Source organism: Geotrypetes seraphini, chromosome 3 (assembly GCF_902459505.1).
Source record: "Geotrypetes seraphini chromosome 3, aGeoSer1.1, whole genome shotgun sequence".
NCBI classification, from domain to species: Eukaryota; Metazoa; Chordata; class Amphibia; order Gymnophiona; family Dermophiidae; genus Geotrypetes; species Geotrypetes seraphini.
In genome coordinates this window covers 166,142,234-166,156,168 of record NC_047086.1, presented here as the reverse complement: position 1 = coordinate 166,156,168, position 13,935 = coordinate 166,142,234, and the positions used below count along the sequence as shown (strand labels likewise).

General features: G+C 44.5%; 1 protein-coding gene across 2 annotated transcripts in view; it reads right to left on the bottom strand.

The window, feature by feature from the left end:
• The window catches only part of ESR1 (estrogen receptor 1), a 387,331-nt gene extending 385,065 nt beyond the window's left edge, over positions 1 to 2,266 (bottom strand). For both annotated transcript variants that reach the window (XM_033939699.1, XM_033939700.1), the window contains exon 1: positions 1,723 to 2,266. In XM_033939699.1, coding sequence (XP_033795590.1) covers positions 1,723 to 2,150 — 428 coding nt within the window. In that variant the 5' untranslated portion in view covers positions 2,151 to 2,266. The remainder of the gene's footprint in view (positions 1 to 1,722) is intronic.
• Between the last annotated feature and the right edge of the window lie 11,669 nt (positions 2,267 to 13,935).

Here is a 13,935-nt window from a genome sequence, read left to right as displayed (position 1 = left end):
AGCCTACAAAATAGATTTCAGAGGCAGCAATTATGTCTGTGTTGCATATGCAAGCGATGACAGCCAGTGGTATAGGTCCCAGTGCTACCAATAATGGCAAATATTTGAATTGCTCAGACCTTGTCTAGAGACAAAAATACTTCCTCAAACTAAACTGGAGACTTAACATGAGAAAGCATGGCATGTGGGTGTTCCTTCTCCCTGCAAGTACACTCACAGACCCAGGGACTGCTGGGCATAGCGTAAAGAAAAACAGCCAGTATTTCTATGACTCACGAAAATAGTACAGCAAGTGTTCTCGTGCCTCAAAATGTTCCATACTGAATGCATGCTAAAAAAAAAAAAAAAAAAGATTATATACTATAAATGGCAAGGAACATGCAGTGTGAAATGTTATGTTTGCACTTGTCTTGACCTAGGGGCCGCCGTGTGAGTGGACTGCTGGGCAGCATGGACCACTGGTCTGACCCAGCAGCGGTAATTCTTATGTTCTTATGTTCATTGTGACTATTATAACACACAGAGCCATATATTTCCAAATATCCCCCTCACCCCTCAAACAGACTGAAAAAGCATCATCAGCTCCTAGAAGCTCTTGGCTACAATTCCAGATCTGTTACCGTACTAACCGACCTACCTACAGCCACCAGCTCATGCTACAAAGCCTAGCATCTCCGGTAACCTCCATAAAAGGATTGATTGTAGCCAAATCATAACTAAGACAAATTCTTTTTAAAGGTTTAACTCTTATGGAATGCCATCGAAAGCGCTCGTCAATGTGGTGTTAAGCCACTAAGTCCCACTGCCAGCTCCTCCAACCCTAGCCACTTACCCTGTGAGGACTCATACAGAAAAATATATATACTGCATGCCTGCAATTGTTAGCTCCATCCAAGCATTGTTCCTTCTTTATAGGTATGCTTTTAAGGAAAATTTCAAAGACCTCCCGAGTGCCTAGATTCTTAGATAATATGGCTTTATAGAATTATAAATTCTTAGCAGTAGTTTATTGTAACAGAAACAGATGTCAACGCTTCTTATAAATTGTCTGTACAGAATCTGCCCTCATTCTACACCTCTCATGGATTATCCAAACCAAAGGTGTTACATTACAGGGCAGCATGTACTGCGCACAGTTAATGAATCTGTGTCTCAAAGTACACGGGGTATACACCGTCAAGCAACAAGTGAGCTTGTGTTTGTATGCGGAGTTCTTACTGGATTTCTCTGAAATGTAATTATCAAGGAGGTGGACAATCATAGTCTCTGAGACAAGTATGAAAGATTTTCAAAAGAAGCACTTCCTATCCGATCTGTTCTTTATACAATCACCTCCGCTGTGACGGAGAAAAAGGCAAAAGGAAAGAGTCCCTGACTTCAGCTTGCAGATAAGTCATCTTAATGCATCCATATGTCTGACTTTATTTATTCTTTTGATAGGCTTTTATTGTTCTCTCTATTTCTCTAACGCAGAACATTGTCTTTACCAGTGTGGGTTGCTTCTGACATACAGTATAATTTCCCATTTCAACTAATTAACTCTGTGTACACTGATCAGACGGTGCTTTATTATCCCTCACCAGCATTTCATTTTATTAACTTTCTGGATGACCACGCTGTCGCTGTTCCTAGAAGACCCCTTCAAGAGCAAAGCAAACAGTGTACGTGTCTGAATTTTCTCAATGGCACCCTGCTAAAAAATAATTCAATGGTAGGTTTTACCTGTAGAAAGCTGGAGGAGCAGTTTCTCTCATTCCAAAGGCACCCTGTTCATTCTCCAGGTAATAGGGTACCTGTTGCCCTTGGTGGTGGATGAAGGGTGAAAGCTGAGGTGCTGTCTGCAGGAAAACCACAGGACTCGGGGGTATGTTGTTCAAGGAATGAAGCCCCCCCAGGCTGCTGGAGCCAAACGATTCTGAGCTGGCAGCATAACTCAGAGTAGCAGAACTGTACACGGGAGCAGCTGCAGCAAAGTCATAGGCAGTGCCTTCCGGGTAGTTAAAAATCCCTGTCCTGTTGTTGTCCACGTACATCTCCGTGAAGGGTCGCTCGAGGGGTATCTTCACTGGTGGCCGGCTCAGGGTCTCCAGTTCATTGGCTTGGATCTGGTGCAGAAGAGCGACTCCAGGAGGCTTGCTGTGTAGGGGCATGGTAGCACCTATTTGTGACCAGCAAGCAACATGGCTGGTCAGTGTCCGGTGGCGGGAGCAGCACTCGATAGACCGCCTAAAAATAGAGCAGAACCTGATGTGAGCTTTGGCAGAAATCCCGATGTAGCTTTGCACCACACAGGTATTCAACTAGTGGCTCCAGTGAAAGAGGAGGATACAAGCAGGCACAGTGGAGCTGTGTAAAAGTCTTGCGCGTTCTCTCTCTCTCTCTCTCACTCACTCTCTCTCTCTCTCTCTTCCAACTTTAAGTACTTTTCATCTGAGCTAATATGCATTACAAAGGTGCTGGCAGCCAGCCAAGGCTGCTGTATTGCATTGATATTGGTTTAAAACATCACTTCAGGCACAACTAGCTTTTGATGCAGCACCAAATAAACGTTCACTGTGCTTTTGCTCTTTGCTTTAATAGCTACTTAATTAACTTTTCCACTTCAGAGGACCCCAATGCTTGAAAGCTGTCTGGGAGAAAATGGCGCTCAGCCTTTTGCCAGACTGGCGAGGCCAGGCCCTGTAGTCAGCCTCCTTCGAGCTTCTTGCCTTATGTGCCTCGCCAGGCTCCATTCTATCTCCGCTTATCGCTCATACTATTTGATTCATTTTCATGTTTGTTAGAATTATGTAACGTGTGCATGCAATGACCCTGGGACTGCTGTAGCTGAGATAGGAGGTCAGACTACGTACATATATTTGCTCATCCTGCTATGTTATATTTAGCACATAGCTCTATAAATCAATTAAGGATGTTACTTTAGAAAAGCTCTTATAGAGATGGAATTCAGAAAGTTAAAAGGGAGAAGAATGTAGTGAGCCTGACAAAAAACACATTCAATTAGAACCAAAGGTGGGTTGGGCAGATCCTTTGTTAGGCCTACATATGTCCTCTGATAGGACTGCTATGGTCCCTTCCTGTTAGGATGACATTTTCAGGAGAGTTCTAAAATTGGGCATATGGTAGAAACCTATTCTATAAATAAATTCAAACACCTAGAGCAGTGTTCCCAAACCCTGTCCTGGGGGACCCCCAGCCAGTCGGGCTTTCAAGATATCCCTAATGAATATGCATGAGAGAGATTTGCATATAATGTAAGCGACAGGTATGCAAATCTCTCTCATGCATATTCATTAGGGATATCTTGAAAACCCGACTGGCTGGGGGGTCCCCCAGGACAGGGTTTGGGAACCACTTACCTAGAGGGTCGATATTCAGCCCATAGCCGTAAGTGACCTGCAAGCCGCTTCTAGCCACAGACTGATCTAACCCCTGATATTCAATGTCAACCCCTGATATATGTAGCTCCTGATATTGAATATCCAGGTAATGTCCTTTGACCTGGAAGTTAACTGGGCACTGGCTAATATTCAGACTGGTGTTTGCTGAACTGTTTTGCTGTGCTAATTTTATGCAGTTACTTAGCCAGTTAGCTGCTAATTGGCCAAGTTGACTCTCCATTCATGCTCCACCCCTTTTAGGGGATGGCTAGTTAGCAGGAATATTCAAAAAGATCCCTAAATATCAATCGGTGACTTGCTAGCTCAGGGGTCGGGGGGGGGGGGGTTCATGGACAGGAGCCTCTCCTGCCCAGTTAAACCTTTTTGAATATCTATAGCCTTAGCACCCTGGGGTTGAGGGTTCACACCCACCTGCTCTTGTGACCCTGGGCAAGTCACTTAATCCCTCCCTTGCCCCAGATAGATTGTGAGCCCACCAGGTCAGACAGGGAAAAATGCTTGAGTACCTGAATAAATTTATGTAAACCATTCTGAGCTCCCTTGGAAGAACGGTTTAGATAATTGAATAAATAAATACTAGCCTAACTGGACATTCGTGTGCTTAAATGTTTGTTGTGAGCATTCATGCCAGTCACAGAGCTGGTGTGTTAGCTCCTAATTGCTGCAGATATGTAAACTGATTTACAATATTCTATAAATTACATGCATAAGTAGGATCTCTACCAAAGTGCAGGTTTATTGTATGATTTTAGAAGAAATTTATTGTATTTAGGTCTATTAGTGAATGTTTTTGTTCTAATGTTATATTTATGAGGATGATTTTATGCATTTTGCAAACTGCTTAATTTTTAGGCGGAGTATAATTTTTATTAATAAATAAAGAGGTGCTCAGGTGCAGTTGCCAGGCAGATATGTGCTATATACATTAAAGGCCAGATTCTATAAATGACGGCCTAATTGGGAACACCTAGCTGAGTTCCGTGAGAAACTCAAAATTGTATAATGAGCTTAATTGGCATGGTAACTGAATATGCCATTAAAAGCTCATTAAAAAAAAAAACAATTAAGAGTTCCAAGTGGAACTCAGAGTGGTGCCTACTGATGCTCAAGTCAAGGTGCCTAATGATGCCTACTTCAAAAGGGGGTGTGGTTAGGGGACAGAGAATAGGTTTGATACCACTTAGGTGTCCATGTTAGGTGCCAGTAAATTAGGCCAGGAAAACTGTGGCCTAATATACTACCACCTGGCATTAGGATGCCTAGCAATGTAGAGAATGACACGGGGACAAATTTTTCCCCATCCCCATGGGAACTCATTTTCCCATCCCATCCCTGTGAGTTATTTTCCTGTCCCTGCTCCATTCCTGCAAGCTCTGTCCTCATCTGCACAAGCCTCAAACACTTTAAAATCATAAGTGTTTGAGGCTTGTGCGGTTAAGGCAGAGTAGAGAATGACACGGTGACGGTTTACCCGCGGCCACCGCATTTAAGCCGCGGGTCACCGCCGAAAACGGGGAAGAAAAATAGCAGTCGCTGCGGTGACGGGGACAAGGCCATTCACCGACCGCGGAAACGGTGAACAGGTTTGTCCCCGCGGGCCAATGTACCCCCTTCTAGGAACCGCTATTTCACCGTGCTCCTCATTTGTCATTTCAACCCTTCCTGCCAATCGCAGCAGAAGGGTACCCAACCCCTCCTGCCGGTCCTCCCAATGGCCTCCCCTAAGATCGCCGGCAGGAGGGTACCCAACCCCTCCTGCTGGACCCCCCCCAACGAACCCTCCCACCCCGGAACCCCCTTAGTCTTACTTTTCAAGTTGGACCGGACAGCTCCTCGCTCGTCTGGCCAGCAGGCCTGCCTCCGTCCAAATGAGGCGGGCCCGCCCCTCCCCTCCCCTGCCTCCCAATGGCCTCCCCTAAGATCGCCGGCAGGAGGGTACCCAACCCCTCCTGCTGGACCCCCCCCCCCAACGAACCCTCCCACCCCGGAACCCCCTTAGTCTTACTTTTCAAGTTGGACCGGACAGCTCCTCGCTCGTCTGGCCAGCAGGCCTGCCTCCGTCCAAATGAGGCGGGCCCGCCCCTCCCCTCCCCTGCCTAACCCACAGGATCCTAGGGCCTGATTGGCCCAAGCACCTAAGGCCCCTCCTATAGCGGGAGTGGCTTTAGGTGCCTAGACCAATCAGGCCCTAGGATCCTGTGGGTTGGGCAGGGTAGGGGCGGGCCCGCCTCATTTGGACGGAGGCAGGCCTGCTGGCCAGACGAGCGAGGAGCTGTCCGGTCCAACTTGAAAAGTAAGACTAAGGGGGTTCCGGGGTGGGAGGGTTCGTTGGGGGGGGGTCCAGCAGGAGGGGTTGGGTACCCTCCTGCCGGCGATCTTAGGGGAGGCCATTGGGAGGACCGGCAGGAGGGGTTGGGTACCCTTCTGCTGCGATTGTCGGGAGGGCCGTTGGGGGGGTCTACAGGAGGGGTTGGGTGCCCTCCTGCCGTGATCGCTGGGGGGAGGGGAGACTTGCAGCCGTAGCCGCGGTCACTATGCTAATCACGGCAGCATTTAAAGTACATGTCGTGTTTGTTTTTGCATTGCTAGCCCCAGGGGTGGTGGAAGATTAGTGATTGAAAAACTGTATGAAAAATAACTATTTTAAATTTAGTGATCAAAATGTGTCAGTTTTGAGAATTTTTATTAATTAATTTTTTCTCTGCGTGTTTTGTTTTTGTATAGTTATTAACTAATATTTAACTAAGTTTTAAAGTTTTAAAGAATGTTTCCTTTATACGTAAATAAAGAAAAGTGAATGGGATTGCAGTGGCGGTGACGGGGCGGTGAATGGGGTGGCAGTGGCGGTGACGGGGCGGTGAAGAGGATGGTGAGACGGGGACAGGGCGGTGACGGGGTTGGTGAGACGGGGACGGGGCGGTGACGGGGATGGTGAGACGGGGACGGGGCGGTGACGGGGACCAATTTTTTCACCGTGTCATTCTCTAAGGCAGAGCTTAAAGGAATGGGACAGGGACAGCGACAAAACTTGCGGGGACAGGGTGGGAAAATAGAGTTCCTGCGGGGACGGGGACAAACTTGTCCCCGTGTCATTCTCCATAGCAATGCCTAAGCCAAGTTAGGTGCCAGTAGGTGCATTTCTGTAAATGGCACCTAGCAGTTGATTGATAACCATGCTGAGTAACACATAAATGTGTAGTCACAGATTAGTGCTTAGGCAGAATTCCGGAAGTTATGCACTGATGTAAATCGCATTGAAATTGGATTATGCGAACAAATCAAAGAATCTATTAAACTTGAAACTTAAACTATGTGTACACATATGCATAAAATGATATTAATCTAAACATTTACAATTTAATCTGGGCATGTGTTACTGCCTATGTTATAAAATTGTCCATAAAGGGCCATATTCTATATATGGTGCTCAAAAGATCAGTGCCTGAAATAATCCGCACAAAGTGCCATTCTATACGGGTCACATGACCTTTATAGAATATGAGTGCAGCATGCAAGTCAGACCTAAATTTGCATACCAGACTTAGGCCTCATAAAAGCAGGTGTAACTTTCCCACCCAAAGTTAGTCAAAGATAGGTTTAATTTTGTAAAACTGTGCCTTTTAGAAATGCCTTTGACTTGCCTTTGACCTTTCCATAACCATGCCCCCTTTTGAAATCTGTATGGGCCAGTTGGGCACGGTTAATGGAGAAGCATGCAGATCATATATCCATGTGTAACCCCCCCATTTGGTGTCTGTAAGGAATTAAGGGATTTTCACTCACTGTGACTGCAGTTATGCCATTGGGCAGCAGGGGGTGTCAGACAAATCGGGGAAAGCTACCAGTACCAGAATGCCCTGAGCTTTGCAGCTCAGTGATAAGATCCATTAGGGAAGGGATACAGCCCTGCTGAGTCAGAGGTGCGGGACAGGACTCAGACAGGGAGGAATACTTCTACTCCAGACTAGAATCATTCAGAGAGATATCCCTAAGAGAGGAGGTCTTGAGAAGGAGATTTCCACTAGAGAACCTTTCCCTAGCTGTTGGTTGAGGAGAATCATGGGAAACAGTAGAAAGAGAGAACCCTTTCCTAGCTGTGGGTTGAGGAAAGCCAAGGACAATGCGAGACTTTTAGTACATGGCTGGCCAAGGTAAGCCAACCTTGTTATGCTGAGGATTGTGGACTATGTATGGGTCTGAGTGGGACCAGCCCTTGACCTTGCTTAAGAAAAATTGTTTATTCTTGAGCTGAGAAAGGGGTTTGCCTTACCAGAGCCTGTGAGGTAACAGGCTCAGGTCTGTAATTAATATTTTTAAAAAACTAATATACTTGCAAGAGTGTCCAGGCTGTTTGTGTGAATTGGCACAGGGTCCAGGAAAACCCAAACTGGATTCTTCCACAGCATCATATAAGTGTTGATCAACACTAATAATTGCACCAATTAAGCAATAATTGATTCAGTGTGGATTTCTAATTGTGTGCACATTCTAGCACCATATATAGAATTATGGGGAAAGCAGGTAACTCTAACAAGATACCTAGGTGGGGAAGGCATATAGACATTAACCCCCTCTTCTACTAAACCGCGCTAGCAATTTTAGCGTGGGGAGCCACGCTGAATGGCTTGCGCTGGTCCCGATGCTCATATGAACTCAGTGAGCGTCGGAAGCAGTGCAGGTCATTCAGTGAGGATTCCCGCACTAAACCCACTAGTGCGGTTTAGTAGAAGAGGCCGTAACACTTATATAAACCTACACCAATTTTACACTTAGGACTAGATTCAGTAAATAGTGTTAAAAATTGAGTGCTGAGAAAAATCAGCGCTCAGTGCTAACCTATAATGGCCACTCAAAGATGACCACCCATTATAGAATGCATTGAGCACTGTTTTGGTGTCTAAATTTAGGCACCAGGACAAATGCTGAAACCAGATGTACTTCCTGGTACCCAATCTGGTCACACAACACCAGTATTCTATAATATTACATGCTCTGTTAAATCTCTGTTTAGTACCAGCCTTGGTAGAAATAAGAGATTTATCAGTGGCCCTTCAGATAACTATTTCCTGTTAAGTAAATTGTGCTAGCCTCTTTAATAGGGTGGACACCCCGGAGGGTATGATAACATGAGGCGGAATGGTAATTGGCAACTAAGATTTAATGCTAAAAAATGCAGGGTCATGCACTTGGGCTGCAAAAATCCAGGAGCATGGTGTAGTATAGGAGGCAAAGAACTGTGCATGGAAAAAGAGTGGAACTTATGGGGGGATGTGATTATGTTTGATGATCTCAGGGTGGCAAAATAGGTAGAAAAGATGATAGTCAAAGCCAAGAAGATGCTTAGGTGCATAAGGAAAAGGAATAGACAGTAGAAAAAAGGCTGGTGACAATGCTATTATATAAGTCTCTGGTGAGGCCCCATTTGGAATACTGTGTGCAATTTTGGAGACCGCACCTTCAAAAAGATCTAAATAGAATGGAGTTGGTCCAGAGGGCTGCTACATAATTGATTAGTGGTTTTTGTCATAAATTATATGGGGACAGACTTAGATAACTTAATATGTATACTCTGGGGGGAAAAAAGAGGGGAGAGAGGGAATATGATAGAGATATTTAAATATCGCCGTGACGTTAATGTACAGGAGGTGAGTTTTTTTCAATTGAAGGAAAACTCTGGAAGTTAAGAGGTAGGCTCAGGAGTAATGTAGAAAATACTTGTTTTCAGAAAGGGTGGTAGATGCGTGGATTAGTATCCTGGTGGAAATGGTGGAGATGAAGACTGTATCTGAATTCAAGATAGCATGGGACAGGCATGTGGGATCTCTTAGGAAGAGGAGGAGATCATGGATGCTGTGGAGGGGCAGACTGGATGGGCCATTTGGCCTTTATCTGCTGTCATGCTTTTATATTTCTAGATTTCAGAAATGCCCCGACCCTGATCTCCCATGGCCGTGCACCTTTTTGGGCTACGTGCTATGAGATTTGGGCACACATTGTTATTAAATAGCACACAGCAAGATGTGCACACAAATTCAAAATGGTATCGATTAGTACCCAATTATTGGCACTGATTAGCTTAGCCATTTAGTTGCATGCACTTCTTTGATTGGCGTCAAAAATCAGCACCCAGTTTGGGGCATTGTATATGGAATCTGGATGTTGGTGTGCAACTTAATGTAATAATTATCTGCCAAATGGATAATTATTGGTTATAATTGGTGTTAACTGGTGCTAATTAGCAGTTAAACAAGTGACTGCTCTTTGTCAGGATTATGTAAAGTGTGTGTGGGGGAGTGGCCAAGATGGTGGCGCTAAGTTAGGCATGCTGAGAATGCTCTCATCTGCAGGGAGATTTTCTTCTTATCCAAAATGCTGCATACCAAAACCAGTGCACAATTGAGCAGTGCCTAACAACACTTGCTCGAGGAACGGGTGAGCTAAGCCCCGCTGCGGGAGAGATACAGGGGCAATCTTTTCTGCTGGGGCACGAAATCTCATTCTCACCCACACCGGATGTCCCACCTCCCTGTCCGGCTGATGCCGCTGCCTTGGAAGCGGTGAGCATGGATGCTGGAGATGCACTCGAAGTACCCGCGGAGGCAGGATCCATGGCAGATGAGCTTCTGCCAATGATTACCAGCCCTGGGGAGTCATTTCCCAACAGAGAGGATACTTTGGTAGCCATCTTGAAGATGCACCAGAGAGTGGATATTACATCAGTTAGATAATTTTATTAAAACATCTGAGCAAATTAATATTGAAACTAAGAACTCCATAACTAAAGTACAAAATGAAGTACAATCCCTCTCAACGTATAGAACTGCTACAATAAAAGATAGTGTTTTGCTACACAGGAAAATAGAAAACAGAGAATTTCAACCGACAGTTAAATATAAGGATTTTGAACTTTCTCCAAACTCCTGGTATTTCCTCATATGAAATGTTAAAAAAATATGTGATGGAAGTAATCTCTCTCGGGAGGGAGGGAGGGAAGAGACAAGATGGCGCCATAGTGGACGGACACACGTAGTAGAACTCCTGCCTGTTCGGAAAACTTTACCTTTGTTTTTGTGTTTGGAAGCATTTTTGCTATGCCAAAGAGAAGGGGCAGGGTGGCAGTCTCAGCCCAACAACTGGAACCTGTCCTGATGCGACCAGGAGTTCTCATGGGCTTCCTCTCCTCCTGCTGAGCCAGACGTGAAGGAGGTGTCTGCTTTGGGAAGCGAGATTTCGCTTAGCCTCGTGAGACCAGCACCTCCCTTGCAGCTGAGAGAGAGGGGTGTGCCTACAGCAATGGCGGCGGCGGAACTAATGCCATCTGTGGAGCTTTCAGGCTGGCTGGCCTCCCAGGAAACTGCGTCCGGAGGATCTTCTGTGAGGGAAGACATAGCAATCTCAGCGCAGAGAGGGAAAATGCCATCTATTCAGCCCCTCGTTAGACCCGCCGAGATTACTCTTGATTAGATTTGGACTGCATTGGACCCAATGTATCAGGTATGCCTGGGAACCTTTCCTCTTGTTCAAGAACAAGCTTTAAAGGTTAAAAAATGTGAAAACCCAAGTAGAGAATTGAAGACCCAAGTAGAGAAATTCAACGGTTTAGAGACATTAGTACATGGTCTTCAAACAACTTGTGGAACTGTTAAGAACATAAGAACATAAGAAGTTGCCTCTGCTGAGGCAGACCAGAGGTCCATCCTGCCCAGCGGTCCGCTCCCGCGGTGGCCCATCAGGCCTAATTGCCTGAACAGTGTCCCTGACTAATTTTGTAACTGCCTCTAATCCTCTAATCCTATCCCTATTACCTGCCTCTACTCCTTTCTGTACCCCTCAATCCCTTTGTCCTCCAGGTACATGTCCAGACCCTCTTTGAAGCCCTGTAGCGTGCTTCTGCTTATCACATCCTCTGGTAGCGCGTTCCATGTATCCACCACCCTCTGAGTGAAAAAGAACTTCCTGGCGTTTGTTCTAAACCTTTCCCCTTTCAATTTCTCTGAGTGCCCCCTTGTACTTGTGGTTCCCCGTAATTTGAAAAATCTGTCCCTATCTACTCTTTCTATGCCCTTTATGATCTTGAAGGTTTCTATCATGTCTCCTCTAAGTCTCCGCTTTTCCAGGGAGAAAAGCCCCAGCTTCTTCAGGATAAATTAGTTTTATTGAGGAAGATAGAAAATTTTGAAAATTATACGAAACAACTGAATTTAAACTTGTTGAACTTTCCTACAATGATTACTATGTTACCTAAGGAAATATTTAACAAATTTTTGAAGGACGTTCTCCAATATCCTGAAGAAGGTCATCCTCCTCTACATAAGATACATTTTCTGCCAGTTCCTTCTAAGAAACCTTCCACCTCTGAACCAGGAGATTAGCTCTCTGTGATTCCTTCAACTCCATTAGATATTTCTAATATATTGGAAAGTTCTCAGGAGGAAGTTGTATTGCGTTCTACACTATTGGTAACATTTGTATCCCAACAGAAAAGAAAGCACTTATTTGCCTTTTTTTAAGGCACAAAGAAGTCTTCTTTCTGAATGGAAAGATTTCAATTTTTCAAGATGTTTCAAGATCCACGCAAACAAGAAGGAAAAGATTCCTGGAGATGAAAGAAAATGTGAAAGCATTGGGGGCGAAATTTCAATTACATTTCCCTTGTAAATGTATGATTTATTTAGATCAAAATTCTTATGTCTTTTATGAACCCTCCCAATTACAATTCTTCCTTGAAGGAAAGGGGATATCAGTTCAGAGGACTGAGTGAATCATATCGAACTAGTCCATTTAAATGAATGGGGAGGAGACACTTTTAATAATTTGGAATGCTTATTCTAATTTTGCTTTAATATCACTCTCTCTGATATGTGTGATTGTCTCTCTTGAAATGTGGGCTAAGGAAGAGTCCTAAAATTTATTATTTTGTAATAATGATTGATAACTTGTTTAGATATTTTGTTTTGTAATGAGATTGGGCTCTTGACTGTTCAATAATTGTTTTTGTTGAAAAAGAAATAAATGATTGATAAAAAAAATATGTGGTGGAAAAATTTTTGGGTTATTCCTCTCAGCATATTCCACCATTAAATAAAATTTACTATCTTCCACCACCTACTAAGACTTCCCAGGAGCCTATGGAGGGAGAAAAGTTTCAAGCCCCGCAACTTGATATGAACAATATATTTGCAATTTTAGAAGAATCCATCTCTGAGAATCCATCTCCATCTCAAAAGCTACACTATTGATTTCCTTTGTTTTTCAACAGGATTTGGACTCATTCATGAAGTTGTATTTTAGGTCTTCAAAATCTTTGTTCTAAGGGAAAAGAATATGGGCATACATGGATGTTTCAAAAACTACTCAGGAAAGAAGGAAACAGCTTTTGACTTTAAGGCAAGAAATAATAGTTTTGGGAGCTTTTTCATAAGAACATGTTCTTACATAAGAATTGCTGCTCCTGGGTCAGACCAGTGGTCCATCGCACCCAGCAGTCCGCTCACGTGGTGGCCCCCAAGTCAAAGACCTGTGCCCTAACCGAGACCAGCCCTACCTGCGTTCATTCTGGTTCAGCAGGAACTTGTCCAACCTTGTCTTGAATCCCTGGAGGGTGTTTTCCCTTATAACAGACTCCGGAAGAGCATTCCAGTTCTCTACCACTCTCTGGGTGAAGAAGAACTTCCTTATGTTTGTATGGAATCTATCCCTTTTTAACTTCAGAGAGTGCCCTCTCGTCCTCTCTACTTTGGAGAGGGTGAACAACCTGTCTTTATCTACTAAGTCTATTCCGTTCATTATCTTGAATATTTCGATTATGTCTCCTCTTTTCAAGGGAGAATAGGCCCATTTTCTCTAATCTCTCACTGTACGGCAATTCCTCCAGCCCCTTAACCATTTTAATCACTCTTCTTTGGACCCTTTCGAGTAGTACCATGTCCTTCTTCATGTACGGCGACCAGTGCTGGACACAGTATTCCAGGTGAGAGTATACCATGGCTCGGTACAGCGGCATGATAACCTTTTTATTAGCATACCCCTGCAAATGAACATAAGAACATAAGAATTGCCGCTGCTGGGTCAGACCAATATTCCATCCTGCCCAGCAGTCTGTTCACACGGCAGCCCCAAGGTCAAGACCAGTGCTCCAAATGAGTCCAGTCTCAACAGTTTAGCATGAACTTGTCCAACTTTGTCTTGAAACCCTGGAGGGTGTTTTCCCCTATAACAGACTCCGGAAGAGCGTTCCAGTTTTCTACCACTCTCTGGGTGAAGAAGAATTTCCTTACGTTTGTACGGAATCTATCCCTTTCAACTTTAGAGAGTATCTTTCTCTACTAAGTCTATTCCCTTCAGTATTTTGAATGTTTCGATCATGTCCCCTCAAGTCTCCTCTTTTCAAGGGAGAAGAGGCCCAGTTTCTCTAATCTCTCGCTGTACGGCAACTCCTCCAGCACCTTAACCATTTTAGTCGCCCTTCTCTGGACCCTTTCGAGTAGTACCGTATCCTTCTTCATGTACGGTGACCAGTGCTGGACGCAGTACT